Source organism: Dysidea avara, chromosome 15 (genome assembly GCF_963678975.1).
Source record: "Dysidea avara chromosome 15, odDysAvar1.4, whole genome shotgun sequence".
Taxonomy (NCBI): Eukaryota; Metazoa; Porifera; class Demospongiae; order Dictyoceratida; family Dysideidae; genus Dysidea; species Dysidea avara.
The window spans coordinates 9,306,278-9,330,158 of record NC_089286.1 but is presented as its reverse complement, the minus strand read 5'-3'; the positions used below and the strand labels follow the sequence as shown (position 1 = coordinate 9,330,158).

Below are 23,881 nucleotides of genomic sequence, written 5' to 3'. Positions count from 1 at the left end.
CAAGTTAGAAATATAAATTTCTTAAAAGGATCTTGTTTACACGAGCTATCCATTTAATTGTTGTTTGTATTCTTTTTCTTTCATGCAGTTATGAATTATCTTATTTTGGTCATAAAATCCTCATAGAATATGCTTTTCACTTCCAATTTTTTTCTACAGGTAGCTGAATGTTGTGGCTATCCATTGAAATGCTAAAGATTCCTAACAGAGCAGTCAGTGTATTTAAAGTTAAAATTAATGTACATTTTATCATGTTTAAATGCACCCCAATCCTACTTAGATTATTTGATGATCACACCCATGTTCTCAGGTCATCACTAGAATGTAGACAAGTAGTCCTGAAAATTTCATGATGATAGCTAAATGTATGTAAGAGATATAAAGCAATATGTGAAGTAGTGTAAAAAGTGTTTTTTTTGGTTAAAAATAGTTTTCTGTATATTTGACATATCTTTGTGCATTAGCTTTGCTCATGTTAAGCAAATAGGGGCCCCAGTAGCTATTGGATTTTTGGGATTTACAAGCTTATAATTAAAATTTAGCATTGTCAACATATGCCAAGTTTCTCATGCACATTTAATCATTCAACAAGAAGTTTGTAACAAATGAAAATATTTCACTGCAATTTCATGAATATATACTCATCAGCTTAATATTCAATTCTTTGCACTATGTATGAACAATGAAACCTCTCTGTGCATATTCCTTCTACGTAGCTATGTGTCATAAGCAGTTACATCTATGATACAGCATCTCTCCTGGCCAAGCCTCCAGTTATGAAGGAAAATACAAACTCTCTTTATGATAATGCATAAGATTACTCACTATCACTTCCACCCTATTTTATTTCAATGGAAAGATCAACCAGATTGCATCATCCAAGGTGTTTCATTTTGTCAATTCATATACAGTACTCTTTCACACCAACAAAGTTTCTACTCCAGAACAATTAAAGATTGGAATAATTTACAATCGAACATAATTGAATGCGACAACATTGACTCTTTAACTTCAATCAGTGTATAGAATTTGACTACAAACAAATCATTATTTGAATATATGCATTGAGAAAAATTACACAACAAAGTTAATTAATTCTAAATTAATAGTGTATAGTGTTACCCTTACACAGAGAGATACTAATTACTTGATAATAAATAAATTAAATATTGTCAGCAGCTTCTTGTTTATCTTCTCCCTGAAGTTGAATATTGATATGGATGGTTGAAGGTGTTATGCTGCTGCTCCTAACAGCTAGACTCCTTCTGCAGGTGCTTGTTTCACAGTCTGCACTCAAAACAACACTTTCATTCTTATACAATGTTGAGCATTCACAATCCTTTGGGGTAGCAAGTGAAGCAACAGAATTTATAGACACTCCACTATCTAAATTACTATGGCCCAGTACTTGTATGAGTGTGGTTCCAGATTTTCTGTTAACCAGTGTGATATTGCTGATTGAAATACGAGCTGCACGAAATGTATTGTGGGCAGAAGAGCACTTTACACGATAGACCTAAATTAACACAAAGCGTATACTAAAAATATGTACTTGTACATTTGTAACTCTTATTGTTTTGTCAACCCATTTATAAGTATATAGGGTATGTATGTATATTAACCCCAGGTACATATAAGGTTAACCTGCTAAATATCCTAGACATCAAACAGTTAATAACCATAGTACACAATACATTGCAGATACCTTTGGAGTGAACAGCACATATACCATTGGATACATCCATAGGCAATCACGAAGTGTTATCAACAAAAGTGTTCCCTCTTGAACGTCATTCAAACGAAAAATTATCACAATGGCTTGGCAAATAGAGGACACTATGATAGCCAGGATAGTAGTCAGGTTTATCACAGCTGACTCATGATATTTGTGATAGCTTCCAATCTTTGGAATATGCCTCTGTGTCACAAAAGCTACTAGCACACTGAACAAGGCTAGTATAGCGTGGAGTGTAAAAGTAACAGCTAAAAACACAAATTCATGCTCTCCACTACACACTGCATAAATCTTCTTAACAGAGAGATCATCCTGAAATGTGCTCAGTAATGTAATATACAAATAGTCAATATATAGCAGAACCTGCCTTCCTAGTCTGCTGGATATTTCTAAACTTTTAAATTGCACAATTCATACAGAAATTCACCATTGTAGCCTACATAGTATATCAAGGCCAGCTCAAAGGTGTATAACTACTTTAGACAGGTTCCACTGTGGTGTGCAGCCATTTTGACATACCTCATTGACAATTGTAATGATGTGTAGTGTTATAGGAAATACAGCACTTTGAACAATCAATAACACCAATGTTGGTGATGCGATGACAGCTATTCTCAGGAACAAATACTCGTCAGACAAATATTTCTGTCCAGTGTGTCAGTATAATCATTACATCATAATGTAGTTATGTACTTACATGCTGTACTAGGTTTTTATTGAAGAACAGCTTGTAAAGTCTCCAAATTTTAACACAAAGTGTTCCAAAGGCAGCCACAAAGGCTATTTCATTACTCCACACTCTAACCTGTAAGATCAGATGGTATGGAAGTCACTGGTAAGACTAGTAATCACTGACATTACAAATTGTTGTGGTGAGAGGTTCAGGCATGTCATCATCAAGTACAATAACATGTAGTAAGGTCCCTACAAACCCTACACACACTCCAACTAAAATGAAGGAGTTAAGACGATAGCTGCTTCGTTTCACTACCCTGCAGACAAAGGTAATAACATGTAAAACTGCTAAATTTAAGTTAATCACACAATTAACAGGGGTGGATCCAGGATTTTTAGAAGGGGGGGTCTAAAGGTAAGAGTCACTGCACAGTGTGCTCTGCGAAGTGCGAAGCACGAGCATTCTAGGGGGGTCTGGGGGCATGCCCCCCCAGGAAAATTTTGAAAATTCAACCCTCTGAGATTGAATTTGATGCAATCTGACACAAATTTATGGCCTGGTATGAGTACACATTAAAGATCCATATATTATACTAATGTACTTTGATTGAATGACTATTGACTGTCTTATTATGTTATTGTTATGTATACAGTGTATTTTATTATAGGTAGCTACAGCCTAGTGGATTACTACTATGTCATTTGAATTGTCCCCATGCAGGTAAATTACAACAGAAGTTTCCTTGGCTGTCGAGTGGCAAACTCCTCAACTACTTCATCAGCCTCAAGTGGAATTTGATGATGATACTGCATCATTGCTAGCCCATTTAGTCTTTCTTGTGTCATAGTAGTCCTTAAAGAAGTTTTGATTAATCGGAGCATACTGATGGATCTTTCACATTCACAACTAGTGACTGGAACAGTGGCAGCGAGTGTCAACAACGTATAAATGTTAGGATACAAATCCTTGTCAAGCTGTTTTAATGCCTTCTCAGGGGTGTTTAAGGCTTCTGCATCAGCTTTACATGTTTCTGACGACCAGTAGTTTTTCCATAACTCTAATTCCGCAGAAAAGCCCCTAGATAGAGGTAAATCATCCTCATAAAACTTTATTAAATCATCAAAATCTGTATTCTTGGTCTTTGTGAGGTTTTTAATTAGTTCTGATGGTAAAAGTTGAGCAAACTGTAAGAGAAATTGAGATGAAGACTCTGTAAACCGAACATTTAGTTCACTGATCAGGTGATCTAGCATAGGAATTGTTGTTGTGCGCTTATAATACTCACTGGGACTATCGGATGGAAGATTTTGCCTGTTTTGCTGTCTGTTAGTAACTCTTGGTACCGATTCTTCAATTCCGACACTCTGACATAATACTGTAACTTCATTGTATATTTGTGAATGAAATCTCTCCACATCACACCTTTGCTTAACCAAAATAGATTTCACATTCTGAATATCTCTGTGAGCCCGAATTGCATCAACATAGCGACCTTGAAGCTTCACGGATAGCCCTTTGATGTATGACAGCACATTCTGTGTAGCCACCAAAGCTATGACAAATGAAAATCTGAACACTGTAAAAAACAGTGACTGGGAATCTGATCTGGTTTCAGCATTCCATTCTGCTGGAGAACTGTTGGCTATTTCCTCCAAGCAGCATACTATTGGCATAAATAAATCCATAAAACTTTCAAAAGCCTCATGTCGCTCAATCCAGCGAGTACGACACATCTCCTTTATCTTCCTACGCTTTTCATTGGCAAACAGATTGTCAATCCACTTCTCCAAAGCCAACTGCCTTTTTGGAGAATTGCTAAAAAATCGTGATACTTTATCAGCTGACTGCATCATATTGCTGATTTCTCTGATAGTGCAAGATTTGACCACACAGAGATTTAGTCTGTGTGAAGCACAGTGAGTGTACAATGCTTTAGGGTGTTTTGCAGTTATACAAGCAGCTGCACCTTTAGATTTCCCAGCCATAGCTCCAGCTCCATCGTATGCTTGACCACGAAGAAATTGCAACTGCAATTGCCATTTTTCTAGTTGTGAAAGTATGTCATCGGCAATTGCTTGTCCAGTAACCCCCGAGACACATTTATGAAATCCCATAAACACTTCTGTTGGAGATCCTTCATCAACATAGCGGATGCTAATTGATAGCTGCTCATCATTGGCCACATCTGTAGCTTCATCTGCTAGGACAGAAAAATAACATGCGTGACGAATCTTCTCTAAAATTTTGTTACGAATCAGGTCACCACAAATTGAAATGAGATCATTTTGAATAGTTTTACTGGTGTATATAGCATTGCCAGCAGCAGATTCAAGATGATTTGAAAGAACTTTATCACCAGCCTGTACACGAAACTTGAGCAAACCAAGAAAATTACCATGATTGTTGTTTGGATTTTCTTCAACAGAAGGTCTATCATCGCGGTGACCACGAAAAGCAAGGCCTTGCCTTCCACAAAAAATTACTGTCTCTGCTATTGATCGGAGCTTCAGTCTGTTCTCTGCTGCTGTCTTGCTGTTTGCGGTGTTTAGTTGGAAATCTATTCTTGCATCAAGGTTTTCCATACTTCTAGCAAACATATTTGCATCTTGTACTGCATTTTGATGAGTTTTGTTTCCTTTAGAATTTCCAAGGCCATGAAAATGCTTCCCCAATAGCTCCGTGGCTTTTTTAAAATTAGTGAAGGGCCTGGTTACAAAAACACCAAGTTCCTTCACAGTTGGCTCGGTCTTACCAAATAGAACACAATACTTACAGTATCCTCCACTTTGTGACTCAGAATATACCAAGCCAAGATTTTTCTCTAGCCATCTGTGTTGGAAATGTCGATGAATCTTGTTAATCACATGAGTGGGAAATTTGTAGTTGATAGAAGGAACATAATGCCTTTTCAACAGAAAATGTTTTTGTTGATCTGTGAGATTGATTCGAGATTTTAATTGTGCAATCTTTCCAAAATCCCCACTACTTATTACATCCTGAATAGCTAATTGAGTCTGGTCATTACCAGCACTAGCAGACTGTTGGGCATCACAAGTGGGAAGATCACTGCTGTTAGCAATCTCTGACTGAGTGGACCATAATAGATTACTGGTGGTGTCAACTGCAACGTCATCATTGCTACTAGTGTTATGCCCCTCTAGATCATTTTCCGACTCTCTGTCTGAATTGCTCTCCTCACTCAGTACAATGGCCTGATCATCTTGCTGTGCGGATTATCTAGCAATTCATAGAAGCCTTAAAAATATAATTAGCGGCGAAGCCACACAGTAGCTCAGCTGGCGTGCAGCTGCGTGTCGGCCTCATTGCGCTATAACTAACCTTGTACACGTGGACGTTGTATCTGTAAAATAACGTTGCAAATTGGCTTTCTTTGTCACTGGCAATGTCTCAGAAATCCGTCCACAAACGTTGCTAGCCTCGTCACTACTCCTGTAACGCTTTGCAGCCATATCGCACGTGAGTAATAGCCAACGCTTAATTAATTATCATTGTGCGCTTATTAGTAAGCGCCTATAAAATATATATCCTGAAGGGAGGGTCTCCAGACCCCAAAGACCCCCCCCCCCCCCCCTGGATCCGCCCCTGATTAATATTAGAGAATACTTACAATATGAGAAGTACAGTCGCAAGTTAATGTATAGCACTAGACCTTGGAGTGATTTAAAACACAGAGTCATTGGAGGAGCTGCATTTTGAAATGACTACAATGATATTTTAACCATCTAATATTACTTTAACAGGTATCACACTGCCACCTGTTCAGTACTATGTACTGTACCTAATGACCACTTCTGCTATAAGAGCTTCAGTGATACAGTCATAACTACATTGTGCCCACTCACCAGTGATTACTGTAGTAAACATTAAAACTGAAGAAGAATATAGTGGACAGGATACCAAATGAAGACAAAACACCAGCTATCACTTGTTCAGCTAAAGTACTGGTCAAAACAAAAGGGGCAGGAGAATCTTTGGGAATATAACCACCTGAAAGAAATATAAGATAAATACCGTGTAACAATCTATTGTGATCTGCTGAACAAAAATCTGGCACATTCCTCGAATTTGTTTCTCTGTTATAATATTATATAGAAACAAAGGTGTTGTATGTGTGGAGCAACTTTGCAAGTAATGCCTTCTGTGTACCATGTCTTTGACAAAAATTGATAATTTAGAATTTCATTGGAAAATTATACAAAGCACTAAATTGTAACCTCAATTCTTATGAAGTATGCATTAAAACAGCCAAATTTTTTTTTTACTGCATTGTAAATAAGTACTTGTAACTCATGTGCCTATCATGGATTTTTTGCCACAAATATGAAACATGGATTTTTGAATAGTGAATAGGCTTTACTGATTTGTTTCACTGTGTACTTTTGTGCACAAAATTTTTCTATGGCATACATATTTTACTTCAATGTTATCATTTTGCTAAAACAACACGTTTTCACTCAGCCAGTCACATAATATGTATACCTTGCCAAACTAAGCTTGAATTAACCACTTCATACAACTTATCAGAAGAAAGTAATGGATCATATATCATCACTGGTGTAGCAGTTCCATCTAGAGTACATGAACAGAAAGAAGCTGTAGCAATGCAATGTGCTATGTAATGACAGCTACTTGTAGCTGCAACATGCTGCATAATGAGAAGAGGAAAACTATATATTGCAATTTGCCTATGATTTAAGAGTTTATGAAAAACCTTTCACAGTTAGTTGCACTGTCTTGCTTACTGCAAAAGCATCAATTTTGTGAGAAAAAATCGTCAACACACTGCAAAAGTCTAAAGATTTGCAATGCATGACACACATTTGGCTAATTGAATCTTTATAAAATTTGTTTGTGTGTTCAATACGTGGTCCCACAAAGCTAATACAGTGTATTTCGTTTATTTATTAAGGATTCACAGCACAAGTGCTGAGGGTCTGTAGGACACCTGGTCTTACAGCCTGTTTAAAGACATTATACGAAGTGTGTTTGAAAAGATGAGAAAAACTCCATTAGGCAACCTCAATCCTGCAGACATCCAATTTACGCTCGAATACTTACAGGAGTCTGCCAGCTGGCCAGGATGTTTTCTCCTTGTTGAATTCATGTATTTGTACCCATAGGAACTCTAGAAAGTGACTTAGTACCTCATGTGGAACCTTAGTTTATTTATTTTTGAGGCTTTACAGCACAAATGATATGATAGACATGGAGTTGGTAACATATATAATTATTGTGTACTGCCTTGTAGTGATTATGAGCTGTTGTGTGTACCATTCCTTAAATCGACATACTTTGATACTGCAATATTTGAAAAGAGGCCAGTTGAACGCTGTCTTCCGTAAATGACACATTTCCCTATTGTGGTGTTACACACATTATTTAGTAAATTAATATACAATTGCTAACTGAAATTCCTTCAAATGACACATTCTCAACAGCTTCAGTAAACACATCTGCCATATCAACCGAACTATAAGTGAAATCCTCCAGTTGTCCTAATCCCTTTTCTGCAAGTACTGATATAGATGAATTTAAGGCTAGGGCAATTGTCCAGATAGCATCATATACAAAGCCAACACTTAAAAACACGTCTGTCTTGACATCACTTAAAGTGCTCTTATTAGCTAATTCTTCCTCGTACTGTGCCACAGTCTATCAATAAATAAACTACTAAACAAGACAGGCCATTAAAGGCATCACTTTTACCTTGTTAGACACTATAATTCTTGATTGGTTACTTTTCACTTCACTATTAGCTACAAGTACTAAGGAATGATCTAGTGAAGATCCCATTTCTTTTGCCGTGCATTCAGCATCACTAACATTCCACCAGCTAGGGTGAAACCAGCCAGGGAACATCCACACAAAATCTGGTCCAGCTAGTCCATTTCTAATTGCCTACAAAAATAGTTGCAACTAAACATGCAACAAACAAATTCTATAAAAAGACAAAACTTTCCCTCAAAGAAAAAGTGATTGCTCAATGCAGTATTAGTAGTGTACATTCAATTAGAGGAGTCGGTATGTATAATCATACTTTAAAATATGGTTCACACATGTCAAAATGCTAGCTCATGTGCAGTAATGTTAAATGTGTGATTATGATGTATCCTTACCTCACACCAGAGTGTCACAATAACACTTCTAGGTGCCAATGGTGGCAACGCTAAGATGATTCTAGCATTGACTTGCTGTTAAAACAACACAAAATAAACATGTCAGATATCATTGCATGAATTTAACTACTTTGATCATCCTAATAGCATAATCTTCACTGCCATGTGTAACTACTAGCTGGTTCAAAACAACATCAATCCCATTGTTTGTTAACATCTCAATGGTGTTTGATCCAACCTGTAGAAATAAATTAAAGTGCATACAGAGTTGTAGCACTCTAGTAAAAGAACAACAGATAACTTTATACATGTATACTTCATATATGTACACACTGCAGATTTTTGTCAGCATTTCTATAATTGTAGTCATACTGTAATTATGTAGTCATTTAGCTATCAGTATACATGCAAACAGCACATGAAGTGTCTTTCTCAACATATACAACATAAACCATCACACTCAAAGAGTTGACATACATTCAGTGTAAAGTCATCATCATAATATATCACTGCTACTCTATTCCAATTCATCTTTTTAAGGAATTCACTGTATCCATCAAAAAGCTGGTTTAACTCAGGTATTGTCCGAAAAAACCTGGGGTATTTCTTTTTATCTCCAAACACCGGAGAGCTGGCACTATAGGATACCTGGAATAGAAATATTATAATCAATGTACTTCATAAACAGGTAACCCCACTCTGTTTTTAGGCTTACTATTTTACATGACTGTATATATAGTCATTTTTAATTTAGTATTAAGTTTTCAACATTTAAAATGTATCTACATTTGTGACTAATAAAAGCTATTCAAGCACTCCAGCTCTTTATGGTGTCTTAATGCATAGGAGCAGCCCCATCAGGGGTGGATCACGGTGGCAAAAAGTTCTCTAGCTATATATAAAGATAGGTGTACATCTCAACTGTACAATGAGTGTCTCTACTGCATGCGCATCTAAATGGGTGGAGTGCTCATGTTGATTTTAAACAGATCACGGTCAAGTTCAAACACATGATAAATTGCAATGACCATATTATCATACTGCTTCATTAAAGCATCTCAACTGTCTATGAAAATTGTTTACATGTTTCAGGGGGTTTCGGAAGAACTGATTCATAAGTGGTCAAGGAAGTGACACTCCAATGACAGCTAGGTATCATAGCTCAGACAAATATCACAATCCATAATATATGTGGATTATGACTGTAGGGAGAATACCCCTGTGTATCTGCCCATCATCATCCAACATTTGTTATGATACTGGTACCAGGGGCGAATTTAGGGGGGGGGGGGGGCTAAGGGGGCTGTAGCCCCCCTTTCCTTTCTAAGTTAGTACTTGGCCAATAAAACCCTAACTCTTCTATGTATATCAAAAGCAGACTTATTTCAGGAACTATGCATCACAAATAATGTCTATATATGTAGCTAACTATACCTATTGTTCAACTGTGTTCCAGGAGAGTATAGCTTCCTTTTCCTCAAGAGTTCTTCAAGAAAAGGTTTCGATTGTGGGTTGCATCTTTAGTTACAAAAGTTTTAATTGTGGTTTTTTTTACTGATTCAGATAATTAGCAGTGTTTTCCACTATTGCTATAAGAGGTGATTAGTGTGGTTTTTATATTTTTAAAATATGATTCAAAAAGTGTTAGTGGTTTAATTGGTTTCAGCTTCAGTATAATATGTAGTTACCAACTCAGCCATTTACTGCAAACTGTAGTCTTGGTATTTTACAAGTTTATAAGGCAACTATAGCACTTTTGTCTATGAATGTTAAATCTGTATCAGTTACCTTCTGATATGACCCCATGCTGTGGATTATGGTGCTGATATTTGTAGCTAGCTATAGATCAGTCTTCACAACCCAGCAGATCTAGAAATAAGTTGGCTATCACAACAGCAAATTCAGAAACCCCATAAATGCAAATATAGTTGCACTTTCCAGTGGACTAGCTAATAGCTACTAGTACCCTTCACTGCATTCTGCTTTTCAGTACATTTTATTGGTGTTAAGGCTACCAAAGTGGTACTAGGCTAAGGAGCATGCATACTAATAATTGTGACGCTCAATTAACACCACTACTACTTAGCCATACATGTTTCTGCCTCTGTTTAGCTATACATGTTTCTTCCACACGTTATCCTACAAAGGCTTCCTCTATTGTCTGGCTTTGTTTGATCATGGGAGTATTTAGAAACAGCATCCTTCATGCAGACTGCAAAATCATCACAGTCAAAACCTTTTGTAGTTTGTAGTCATAGTCATCCAATGTTGATGAATCCCAGATGGTCTAGTGTTCCATAAAGAGAGTCTGCCTAGAATCTGTTGATGTTGAGGCTGGGGTAAGCATTTTCCACAATTCTTCCAACTTCATGATGTGTAAAATAATCTACCCCAACCTTCCAGTGGGATCCAACAACATTATTTTTATCAGTAAGATAGACAGTTGTGGCTGTTGAAGAGGAGCTGATGCATTATGGTATATAAATAGCTAGCTAGCTATATCTAGATGCTTGGTAGCTACAAATGAAAAGATTATCATGCACGCATGATAGCTACTCAATGCATATTGCAATCAGTCTTGATTTAATGGAAAAGAAATAGTGTTTTGATATACTGAAATTCCATTATTTTCCACTGAAAGCTGCTAAAAACTCTCAGATTCACCTTTAGAGAGCCTAATTTTCAAAAATTTCCTTGGGGGGGGATGCCCCAGACCTTCTATAGGCTGGCATGCTCCACATGCTAGTGTGCAAAATGTAGTCATTATTCCAAATAGCCAATTTGACCATGGAAAATAATGGAATCTACATGAATCTTACCACTAGGGCCTTGTGAGAAGGCTTGGTATCTTCTAATGTCTGGCTAGTTACCTATGTCCCTGTCCAACTTAACCCCCCCTTTCAAAAAATCCTAGATCCGCCCCTGGGTACACAGTATTATAGTTGTACCACAGTGGGTTAGCTATGCATCACAAATTCCATTATGATATACACTGGTCTATGTATTGTATATGTAGCCTCAGACAACAACACTATCATTGCTTTCTTCCTCACACCTGTAAAGTTTCAGTTGCTTATGAACAAACTCATGATGGATCACACAAATGGTTTAGTTAAAACACCATAATTATTTACCTGCGTAAGGTGCAAATACTTCTCAGCCATCTCTCCCATTGGGATATTAGCAACAGAACAGGCAGGTCCAAGGATCATCAGTTTAGTTGGTTGTGAAGGATCAGTTTGTTGAATCAGATTGTACATTGCTGGAACTGATGAGCACTAAAGGAGCAAAGACAGCTATAATAACAATAATTGTCAGTTCATCATCAAATAACTAGGTAAAGTGACAACCAGTTTATGGTATTAAGAAATCAGTGGAATAGCTAAGCCAGGCACAGCCTTATTGCTGGTTACCACAGCTCAATCTGCTAAGTAGAGTTAGCCCAGCTGAAGGTCCTGGTAGCCCTGGTACTCATGAAAGGGTGGCTGTAAGAACTACCAGCAAAGTGTTAGTGGTAGTATAATGTACTTATCAATGTCATGCCCCACCTACCCCAGTGGGGATTTATTGAGGATTTTCAAAAGCCAGATGACAAATTCTCTTCCACTGGGGATAACTTCAAGTTACATATCCCCTACTAATTCATACTCTTTACCTCGGGAATCACTTAAGACACTAATGTATGCTAACAATATAGTTTATACTCATTGCAAATGCCCCTACCTTGGGGACAAGTTAGGGCGATGAATCCCCCACAAATCCCCACCCACTGCCCAACCTGGGGTAGGTGGAGTGTGACATTGATAGGTGCATAATAATTGGAACACTGGTAAGGGAAAATTAATACATTGTTACTCTGTTGTTTAGTTTTCTGCTCATACAATAACAATGTAAAAAACCAAAATTAATGTAAGTTAGACTCACCAAAGTAAATATTACAATACACACTTAGAGATTTTGAACTGTTTACAGTGAAATGCATCACTGTATTATATGCCACAATGATTTACTAACTGTCTGTTACATGCATCTCATTCTGTGGTTAGCAGATGGAACATGAAGCTAGTGGGCTGTAAATTGTTAAACAAACAATATCTGCCCTATACAATACTTCCAGAGAAACTGTACAAAACAGTTCCTAAATGGCTTCAGAGATATACCTGTCATGTACACTTAATTAACAGTACACATTACAAGTATAAGTAGCTATACTCACAAACATGCATACTTGTGATGCTGGCCATATTGCTTGCTGAACGTGTTAATATGCCACATACCATATCCACCACTGTTTATGACTCAAAATTATTAGTTACATTGTTAGGCCATACCTATTTGATCTTATGTTGCGTGGGCCCGACCGACTGCATTTTTCTTCAAATGAAATAACTTTGAAAATCACATGTGTGGATCACGTGTACTTAAAGACAACACATCATCAGCACCCTCGTGATATAGTCCAAAAGAGACCATTGAAGATCGTCCAATGCTCTAAACTTGTAGAAGACGATGGGAAAGCTCTTTTGGAGATATCTGATACTACTAGAAGAGTATGAAACCTAGATGTTTAACTGTGTATATACTATTGTAGCTACATTCATTATTTGCATTTTGTATGCTTGTGTTTAAAATTTTTTATCATTTTCATTTTCAAACCGACCTACCTACCCAAATTTAAAATGATTTTGCCCACACAACATAAGATCAAATAGGAATGGCCTTACTCACAACAAACAAAACCATGAAACAAGTTTATAGCAACATATGAAAATATTGAATAATATCAACATGATGTTTTTAGATTGTAGTTAACACCATATTAGTAAGCTGTTGCTATGTGGTTGGAAATTTGCATAAAGGCTACTTTTATACTTCAAATCAATTTGCTGTAGTACTGAAATGCCATTGTAATAGTGATTCCTTGAATTCCATAAATTTTGCATAAATTTTCCTCCATGTGCCAGTTTCCATTGGACAGTTGGTACAATCAATTCACCACCAGTCCACCATACAAATTGATTGGACTGTTTCTAGGATTTCTATAGAATATGCATGAGGGTGCTGCTAGTTTCCTGCTACAATATTTTTGTGTGGTCATAAGATGGTTTTTCAAGAATTTTCAACATATATATTAATGCTCTTTTTGCAAGAAATAACCCAGCACATGTTAGTTCTACCAAGGTGTTCATGTATAGTTTCAATATTACAATGCTGGAAAGTCAGCAAATTTGCAAACACAAGTAGCTTATCTGCTTGCTGCACCATTTCAGTAGCTATCAACAGTAAGAGAAAAATAATTATAAGTCAACACCACAATTCCTTGTTGTGCATGCACAGTGTAGTTCACAGAATAAAGCCTTGACCTTATCAACACTAACTTAATAAGCACCAATCAATAGTTCTCTATCACCAGAAGAAGTATTAATCTGATCAAAGCTAAATGTAACTGACTTTAAAACAGCGATTTTGTACAGGTTATATTGGAAGCTGGATATCGACTCTATACCTTACTTAGCAGCTATATTATGAACCTGTGATCAGTGGCGATTCTAGACCTGACCTATGGGGGGAAGGGGGGGAAGGGGGGCAAGTAGGTACAGCATGACTATTGTTGTATGGCTGTAATAAAAAGTAGAATTTCAGGGGGGTCTGGGGGTGCAACCTCCAGGATTTTTTCAATACTGAAGGCTTGAAAACAACTGACCTAAAATTTATGCTATAAACTGAAAACATGAAAAATACTAAAAATAACGATGTCAATCTATACTGCAACATTTCCCCAAAACTTATTTTTCAGCAGGGAAGGCCATGGCCCCCCCTGGCCTCCTCTTATAATCGCCTATTCCCGTGATAGCTATAGATATATGACTCACAGCAGAGTTCGCATAGTCTACGACCAGTCGATATCCCGGCAGCAGGTCACACATCCCATTAATCTCCTCCAGAGCTAACTCCATGATTGGTATCCTATCTATCCCATCACAGTTATCCGCGGGGACCTTCCTTGTATCATTCTTGTCCGTGCAGGGGAAGAAGCCGATTACGTGAATGTCAGTCGACTCATTTCTTCCGCATTGATGACTCAAGGAATTCGTGAATATGAACAAGAGCAACAAGAGGATCATAGAAACTCCTTACACAAGCAGTATAGCCGGCTGACCCGTAACGATACGCGGAAGCTACACCCCGGCGGGGTGCATTCCCAAGATATTTTCGTGCCAGATTACGTAAGTAGGATCACGTGCATACATATTTTATTGACAAACAATAAAAGAACTGAAGGACTTTTTGTGTAATGAATAGTTAACTTTATTTTTATTTGTGTAGTTGTTTTTGTGTATGTTATTATTATTTACAGCAAAATATACGTGCAAATACATTGCTGGTATGCAAAAGAACCTGACTCTAACCGGCCAAGAGTGTAGGTTAATGTAAAAAGTTGCCAGTTAGCTATGAGACACACAAAGTACAATAAACAAAGCATCAGTCAAATTGTCAAATAACGCCTTAACAGTGATATGGTAGAATATAACACAGTCTTTTGAAATGTCCGAATTAAAGATGTTGGCAAGTTGACCTTCTCTAAATAAAATGATAAATCCTTTGGTATGGATCCTAACGCCCCAACAATTATAGGAATGATGGATACTTTTCTACATTTCCACACTCTAACAACTTCAATTTTTAAATCCACATAATTATTTTGTTTGCTTTTCAACAACCTTTTGAGAAAGTCTGGAATCTCCAGGAATAGCAATATCAATTAGATATACTTCATTTGTTTGCTTCAATACCATCGTAATATCAGGGCGGTTGTGTTACAATGAGGTGTCAGTTGCAATGGAAAAATCCCACAACAGTTTACAGACATTGTTTTTACAAACTTGTGGAGGACAATGTTTCCACCAAAGATCTTGCACAGGGAATCCAGCTTGCTTTGCTAGCATCCAGTGAACACGAGAAGCAACACGATCATGCCAGCTCTTATATTCTTTTTGTGCTAAAAAGGAACAACAACTTACAAGGTGGTCGACTATGGTCTCATCAAAAGAACCACAAAGCCAGCATCTAGCTGAGTATGGGGTTTTGTAGATATGAGCTTTAACAGCATTTGTGGATAAGGCCTGCTCTTGGGCCGCAAATACAAGTCCTTCCATTTCTTTAGTAAGGTTACCATAGCATAGCCATAACCACTGTGATTCAACACAAATCTGATCAGAAATTTCTCTTATGAATTGTCCATGGAGAGGCTTGCTCTTCCAAGTATGTAGATGTTCCAAGTAAGATAATTCCTTGTATTCCTTGCCATGCTCCTCAAACACCTGATAATCTGTTGCAATTAATTTAATGTAAGGATCATTAGAGTGGTGACCGTAAAATGATAAGTTTCTCTTCTCATGCTCAATTGCAAACTTCACTGAGATCAGGCCCCTTCCTCCATTCTTCCTTGAGACATAAAGACGGTCTACATCACTAGTCATTGAAAAACCACCATGCATAGTCATCAATTTTCTTGTATTAATATCCAACTTACGCAACTCGACTTGGGTCCAATTAATTATTCCTCCAGAATAACGCAACAGTGAGATAGCACAACTATTTATTGCAGAAATTAAATGTTTACTATACAGTTTTGAACGAAGAAACTTTCGTACACGTCGCTTGTATTCTTTTGTTAAGATGTTTTTCATTTACTGCTGTTTTAAAGAATCTGACTCAAGGACACCCAAATACTTGTAAAAACTTGTAGGGGATAAAGATTGGATCACATCACCAGATGAAAGAACAACACTATCTGACTCCACAAGATGTCCCTTAGATACAGCCACAATATTACACTTAGCAGCACCAATTGACATGCATATGTCATCGAAAAATATGTTGACAGTGTGAATTAATGACTCAATCTCTTGTTGTGAACGACTGTACAGTTTTATGTCGTCCATGTAGACCTGATGGTTAACAATTATGGATGAGTTAGAAAGATGGTAACCCTTAGAGGTCTTATCAAGGATAAATGATAACGGTGCCAGGGTCATAATGAACAACAAAGGCGAAAGACTATCTCCCTTTCCACATTTAATACTTATTTTACCTAAGGACACTCCATTTGCTGTCAAAACAGTAGACCAGAGGCACATTGCAGCTTCCATAAACTTTACAATCTTGTCATGCATGAACACCAAATAGTCTCAAACAATGTAATATCCAGTCATGTGGAACAGAGCCGGTCAAAAGCTTTTCTAACATCTAACCAACCCATAAATAAATTCTTATGCCTTCTTCTAGCATCATTCATTATAAATTTATCGACAATTAAGTGATCTTTACTGCCCTTGGAGCTATGTGTGCACCCCTTCTGTTGAAAAGGGATTGCACTGACTGAAACCAAGTGTCTATGTAACACCAGCTAGTAAGAAACTTCCATACTGTTGATAAACAAGTAATTGGTCGGTAATTTGATGGAACATTGCCTTTAGAAGGGTTTTTAACAATGAGTACTGTTCTCCTGACAACCAAAGAGGGGATGATCCTGACAACAATTGATTAAAATGATGTAAAAATGCACCGTGAAGTGAGTAGAACTTTTTAATCCAAAATCCACAAATAAAGTCTGGGCCTGGGCTCTTCCAATTGGGGATTCTTTTTAAAGCCCTGATGAAGTCATCATGCTGTAATTGGGAGAAGGCCATTGGTGCATACTCTTGATCCATAGTGTCCTGCCAGGAAGCCTTTTTGTTGAAACAGATTACTCCAAAATTGCAATGTATCCTTCTTAGGAGGGGGGTAAGTGAGGCAGATTGGCATGTCATCTGCTGATAGAACTTGTGTTGATTTGATAAGAAAAGCCTATTCCGTTGCCGGCAAGATCTTTTATGTCTATAGCGCCTAAGTCTATGGGAGAGGGCCTTAACAGTCTGTCGGACCTCCTCACAAACTTCCTCCACAGATCTATAGTTTAAATTGTACCTTCTTGTTAAGTCATTTACTTTTTGCTGAGACAAAAGTCTACCACTACAAAATTCATGTAAACAGCTGAGATCCTGCTTGCACCTCCTCAGCTTGGATAAAATCCTGATCTCCCATGGTGAAGGAGAATTGCGTGACTCAGGGGTAGATAGTGTTACTCCACATTCCTCAGTAACAACTCTAGCAGCACAGTAACAAAGATTGCACAACTCAGCAAGGGATGAAGTAGGTATTCTTGAGAGAGCTGTATTCATATTATCAATAAAGTCATTCAGCTTTGGAATAAATTTGCCACGCAAGGGTGGCAAATAAATTCACAATTATTCCATCTATCCACATATGAGGAAACTCTGGCATCTAGCTAACTCACACTGACACTTTGAAAGTGCAAACTGGAAAACTTCCAGATCTGGTAAAGGGGGGTCCTCAGAGGACAACAATGCACTATCTGCAACTCCATCAGCTTTGTTAGACTCCGCTATCGCGGCTGGAGGCTCTGCCACTGGCTGCATGGGAGCGCTTTTGTGTTCCAGTGCGCAGGCCTGACTCCAGCTGCTTAAGTTCAATATCAGTACAGTAGTTATGTTTGAGCAAAGACTGAACCTGTCCACAAAGGGGTATTGGTAAAACCGGGAGGGGAGCGGGAACGGGAGATTTCTTGGTAAAACCGGGACCGGGAGCTGGGAGATCACGTACACAATACTGCAAGCAACTGTTATTTTTGCACTAAAGATGGTTTGTTGATGCAGAAGAGGACTCATGTAAGTAGTCTCCCCTCCTTCCAAACATGAGAACGAACTAGCTATAGGCTAGGGAATTATAATCGAGCCGATTGCAATAGCTACTGTACTTTTTACAAAAAGTCGAAATACTCTAATAGAGCAGTCAGCCACTCTAACAGAACAGTCCCATATTCTGTTTCTTAACTGCAATAATAAAGTGAACATTCTTAGAGCTTTCAAAAATCATGCTCCCAAAATGTTACCTATATCATTGTATTCCTCTTGTATAGCTGTATGCTTCACTCCATGTATGACTTTCATGCTATAAGTTCACCCAGACTCTTTGACCTGCTCCACTTCCACTGATTTTATTGTACCAATTGCAAGTTATTATTGCTCTGCATGGTTGTGTAGACAGTGGCTAGATCCAGAGTGCGTGCACTTTCACAGTTATGTAGCTATTGTCAGTTTATAAATTCAATAGATATTTGGAGTTTGTACAGCAAGAAATTTTGTTTGTCAGTTAGCAATAAAAGTTTCTTAAATTATCAGACTGATTTGATTTATAAATTACCCTCTGACAATTGGCAACTACCATTCTTCCTTGTCAGAGCAGCATATAATACAGACAAAATAATGAACATCTACAAGTACAAAACTTAACACATGGATACAAACCAAATATACATGGACACAAATGCAACAATTAACTTAAGGCAGATTATTGAACAAATACACGAAAACAAACAAACAGCAAGAACAGACACAACAGAGATTGGTCTGAAGTTGCCAGGATTGTCCAAAGCACCATGCACCTTTATGAACTGGAGTATATATGAACACTTCTTGTCTGTGAAGGAACAATTCCACTCTGCAATGAACATTAACAGTATAAGGTAGCCATGCAATGGAGTAGCCTATCTCTTCAGGAACCTAGCAGACAGGCCATCTGGGCCTGTGGACTTCCTAGGATCCAGAGAGTTCAGATGAGACAGGACCAAAGATTCAGAAATCCTGCTCAGCAAAAGTGAATGGATTAGTGTCACATGAAGTAGCAGGTATTGCAAAGTTGTCAGCAGATTAATGTGATGAAGTGACTGCTATATACAGTAGGAAAATGCTTATTAAGAGAGTCTGAAGTAAGTGAATCATTCAATGCTGCTTTTATGGTATTAATTCTTCCAATCATGTTTACTTATTAACACATGACTACAATTTCTGTAGACAATCCTTGCTCTGCAACACTGATGACTGAAAATGATCTATCTTGGCTTGGTGTAGCTACCATGACTTTGAGGACAAATTTCCATTCCTATCCCATCTAATAATAGAAAAGAGATTTCAGATAGTTACATCATGCAATTGTTCTTGGTCCTTTTCTTAAAAGAAAAGCAAAAACATGTATTATTGTCTATATATCTATACACACACACACACATATATATATATATATACATTGACCATGCGCATATCTCTGGAATGCTTCAAGGTATCAAGTTAATATTTAACACAAGATATATAGGTAAATTAATATCCATTGCCTTATATTCTAGCTACAAAAGAGAAAAATTGACCAACTGAAAAAGGATGCGTGCGCATAAAAAATGAGTATAGTGAATACTGTGGCAAATAGTGAACTTCACTACAAATTCTTAGTCAGATGCTCACCATTTTCACTGCTGTCAAAGTTGGGTCACATTTATAATGTCAATTCATCAGGATGGATTAACCCGGTTAATGAATTAAATACAGTATAGCTACCATCATTATTAAATCAGTGGAACTAGCCATAGCATGAGAAGGACAACAGTGACAATACTAATGGATTGGACTTATAGAATAGTGCTCACATCAGCATGCATCCTTTCAGGGGGTTTTAGAAAACCCGGACTGGACGGGACCCGGTCAACTTCTTCAAGTAAGCTAATTCACACAATAGCTATAACATACAATTCACATAATAGCTAGCTATAACATACACTCTTCACCTTGTAGCCACTCAGGCTGCCAAGAACATAATTAGCTAGCCATGATGGCTCAGACTGCAACAGCAATCGCGCACGAAACTTCATCCACAATAAAACAACCTAACTAAGCTATTAAAATACTTTCTACTACATTTCACTACACAATCGCTACAAAGCTACAAGCTCTTTCTGCTGTACTCAACTGTTACACACTAGTGACCGCCCGAATTTATTAGAATCGTGATATACAAAGTGAAAGGAACTAAGATAACAGCAAACCTCTGAATATATTTTGGTAGTGATGAATGAGTAATGGAGTATTTGCTACTTATCAAGGTAAGCTTTAAATAGAACAAAACCTTACTACTCTATAAAACTACCCTACATGGGTACTAGCTTACCTTTCTTAGTTTAGCCAGTCATCCATGACCATTCCTTTACATAAGTTCGAAGGTTTGCTGTTATCTTAGTTCCTTTCACTTTGTATATCACGATTCTAATAAATTCGGGTGGTCACTAGTGTGTGTAACAGTTGAGTACAGCAGAAAGAGCTTGTAGCTTTGTAGCAATTGTGTAGTGAAATGTAGTAGAAAGTATTGTTGTTTTATTGTGGATGAAGTTTCGTGCGCGATCGCTGTTGCAGTCTGAGCCATCGTAGCTAGCTAATTATGTTCTTATATATTTGTTAATGTACAAACTCAATCATGAGTATATTCGTACATATGTAGTTAGCTACTTATTTACAAATTTATATAATTGTTAAATAAATCTTGGCAGAGTGGCTACAAGGTGAAGAGTGTATGTTATAGCTAGCTATTGTGTGAATTGTATGTTATAGCTATTGTGTGAATTGGCTTACTTGAAGAAGTTGACCTGGTCCGGTCTGGTCCGGGTTTTCTAAACCCCCTCCTTTCAGGGACTGTGCATGGGGACAGAACTCAAAATGAGAATTTCCCAAGAAAAATTTTGATTTAGTAGAATAGCAAAGCATATGAGGTGGAGCAGGTCAAAGAACCTGGGCAAACTTATAACAATGAAAGTCACATATGCTAGATTACATAATCATTTAAAGTCTCTAGCTCTTGTTAGGTTAGGTAATCCAAAGGCTGCAGCACATGTTGCTGTCAGACCTTCAATGCTGGTTACTGTAAAGTGCTAATAATAGTAATAATATGGAGTTTGAAGCATACAACTACAGTGATGGGTGACTTTAATTTGAAAGCCCTAAGACTATACTCTTTTACTTTTACAAATAAATTAACAAGCTACTGGCCGTTAAGAGACAGAATATGAGACTGTTCTGTTAGAGTGGCTGACTGCTCTATTAGAGTATTTCGATCTTTTGTAAGTACAGAGCTATTGCAATCGGCTCGATTGTAATTCCCTAGCCTATAGCTAGTTCGTTCTCATGTTTGGAAAGAGGGGAGACTACTTGCATGAGTCCTCTTCTGCATCAACAAACCATCTTTAGTGCAAAAATAACAGTATTGTGTACGTGATCTCCCAGCTCCCGGTTTTACCAAGAAATCTCCCAGTCCCGCTCCCCTCCCGGTTTTACCAATACCCAAGTAAAGTTGTCCCTTTGCTGAATTCAAAAAATCATTTTTCATAACCACCATAGTATAACTACCTTTATTTCTATATAGACTGCTAATCAGCCTTGGGTTACTGACAATGTGCTAGAATAGCTACAGCATTATGTGACCAGATTTTACAAAGCCGATCCAAATCGCACATCAGGCAAAATCTAACTAATACCACCAGTGGATAGCTACACTATCGTACTACTAGTTTTGACCCTCAGTACTACTCGAGGCTGGTTTTAACAGACGTCTTTTCTGGGTGATGTGGAGTGCTCAAATCGCGGTTTCAGGCCTTGTGAAGGACCTGGCATGGCAAGAATCAGTGGTTTACTGGTGGACAGCCTTATATTGTTGGCCAGACGTTTTCTCTGTTGATTTTGCGACATATCAGCCACTAAGGAGCCAGCATAGCACTGTAATCTCGTGTCTGGACTCCAATCGTGGTCTGCCTCCATTTTGAGGTCTATCTCTTGCTCTCTCCGCCACCCCTTTGTGAGCACTCGTGATACTACTTCGCTCGTCCAACTGTTCAGATTTTCTATCTTATTTGGCGGGAAACTCTACAAGCAGCTACAAGAACTGGAAGTGGCCTGAAAGGTAAAAGATTGATGCATCTTTTGTGTAAATTTCATACACGTGCTTGCTATCCTTGGAGAGTTGTGCTGGCTTCAATTCTTTAAAATCGTTTATCTCGAAACTTCTAATGTGCGATTTGGATCGTTTTTCCAAAATCTATGCAGTCACATATAACACTCATGTGGCTGTAAAGGAGCCAAACACACAAAAACATACTTTGGAATCACTCCATGACCAGTGCCAGCCATCATACACTGACCAGACGTCTTTCCACTACTCCAGGATTCTTGGCAGGTCACGTGATGCCCCAGAATTAATTAATTAATAATATAATTATATAGGTATTCCAGTATCCGAGATTTTTTAATAAAAAAATTCTCCGTATATTCCCCAATAGAACCCTGACACAAAATAACAACTCGTGTTTAACTTGGGATTGCTCCGTCGTCCGAGCTCCAATGAGGATGAAAATCGCTGTGGGGTTTGTCCACACGCTGATCATCATGAAAATCTTAGTTTTATCGTGCGCGTTACATATATACGGGTTGCCTATTTAGGGCGTGTCCCTTGTGTAACGCGAGAAAACGCGACTTTCCGTTTTACGCATGATTACAATGTTGGTCAAGAAGTCAACAAAAACCCATTTTTTAAAATAGTTTGACAAACGTTTTTGGTTCTTCAAAGGTACAAGATGAGTTAAAATCATCCATTCTATGATTCTAAGTAGTAGCAAAGTCTTACAAAGAATGTTTTCAGCGAGTTTTATCGCTTTCCAAAAACCCAAGATTGAGAGAAAATCATCTTCTCGTTCAGCCTTCACCTTACACGTTGGATATGTTATAGCTCGAACCTTTCTCTATAACATACTTTCTGTTCTGAAGGCTGGCTAACTCTTGCTTGCTAAAGTTAACCGAAACATTCATTTTCTAATACATTTTTGACTTAGCGAACTCGGAAAGTATGTGGAAACTTTACGGTAAAACGACCACGCCTTAAAAAGGCAACCCGTCTATAAGTAAGTTTTGTGTTGTTTTGTAATCTTTTCAAGCCATGCAATGTATGTAGAATACTTTAAAACTTTTAAAAATGTACTGTTGGGTCAGGAAGGTAGTCACTGGTGCTTACTTTAAAGTTCATAGTTACTTCGCTCGGGTTAGCGATTTTCAGCTCCAGAGCAATTTTCTGATGGCTGTGTCATCAGCTCAAAAGTATAAACCACTTCAAAGTCGGTATAACAATGCCATAATTGAAACCACAACTCCACCTTAAGTATTGTTGCATCATTGTGGCACCTCCACTTTAGTTGTTTACCTTTTATAAGTTGTTAACTTGATGTTTTTACTTACTTGATATAGCCACTTGCCTATGGGTATACACCACTGTATTGAGAAGTGTTCAGTAGGTGAAACATATTTGCTTATCACAAAGCATACAAAGATCACTGAGATCCGATACGATCTGAAGTTACTCTCATTACATGTATAAACCTGCAGCTAGAAGCAACTGTAGTTTCAA

At 37.7% G+C, this 23,881-nt stretch overlaps 2 protein-coding genes across 3 annotated transcripts; both read right to left on the bottom strand.

The window, feature by feature from the left end:
• Positions 1 to 1,028: 1,028 nt before the first annotated feature.
• LOC136245091 (gamma-aminobutyric acid type B receptor subunit 2-like) lies at positions 1,029 to 23,616 on the bottom strand. 2 transcript variants are annotated; one of them, XM_066036609.1, is made up of 15 exons: positions 23,492 to 23,616; positions 11,683 to 11,826; positions 9,026 to 9,196; positions 8,679 to 8,786; positions 8,549 to 8,623; positions 8,139 to 8,330; positions 7,839 to 8,084; positions 7,724 to 7,787; positions 6,912 to 7,001; positions 6,275 to 6,419; positions 2,592 to 2,727; positions 2,433 to 2,540; positions 2,255 to 2,380; positions 1,706 to 2,047; positions 1,029 to 1,516 (listed from the first exon to the last, which is right to left on the bottom strand). In XM_066036609.1, exons 1-15 carry the CDS (start codon positions 23,501 to 23,503, stop codon positions 1,163 to 1,165), a joined length of 2,313 nt encoding a protein of 770 aa, XP_065892681.1. In that variant the 5' UTR covers positions 23,504 to 23,616; the 3' UTR covers positions 1,029 to 1,162. The 2 variants fall into 2 exon arrangements, with proteins under 2 accessions (XP_065892681.1, XP_065892679.1); XM_066036607.1 differs by lacking the exon at positions 23,492 to 23,616 and adding an exon at positions 14,422 to 14,709.
• LOC136245093 (52 kDa repressor of the inhibitor of the protein kinase-like) lies at positions 3,023 to 4,645 on the bottom strand. Its single transcript, XM_066036611.1, has one exon. The coding sequence runs from the start codon at positions 4,523 to 4,525 to the stop codon at positions 3,137 to 3,139; it is 1,389 nt and encodes a 462-aa protein (XP_065892683.1). The 5' UTR covers positions 4,526 to 4,645; the 3' UTR covers positions 3,023 to 3,136.
• Positions 23,617 to 23,881: the final 265 nt, after the last annotated feature.

Excerpts from the sequence above, each read along its gene's own strand:
- LOC136245093 (XM_066036611.1), bottom strand. The coding sequence starts at position 4,525 with ATGGGATTTCATAAATGTGTCTCGGGGGTTACTGGACAAGCAATTGCC.
- LOC136245091 (XM_066036607.1), bottom strand. The coding sequence starts at position 14,673 with ATGATCCTCTTGTTGCTCTTGTTCATATTCACGAATTCCTTGAGTCAT. Across the intron at positions 8,624-8,678 it reads ATGCTATTAGGATGATCAAA|CAAGTCAATGCTAGAATCAT; the intron begins GTAGTTAAATTC and ends TTGTTTTAACAG. Across the intron at positions 7,002-7,723 it reads TCAAATATTGCAGTATCAAA|ATGGAACTGCTACACCAGTG; the intron begins GTATGTCGATTT and ends CATGTACTCTAG.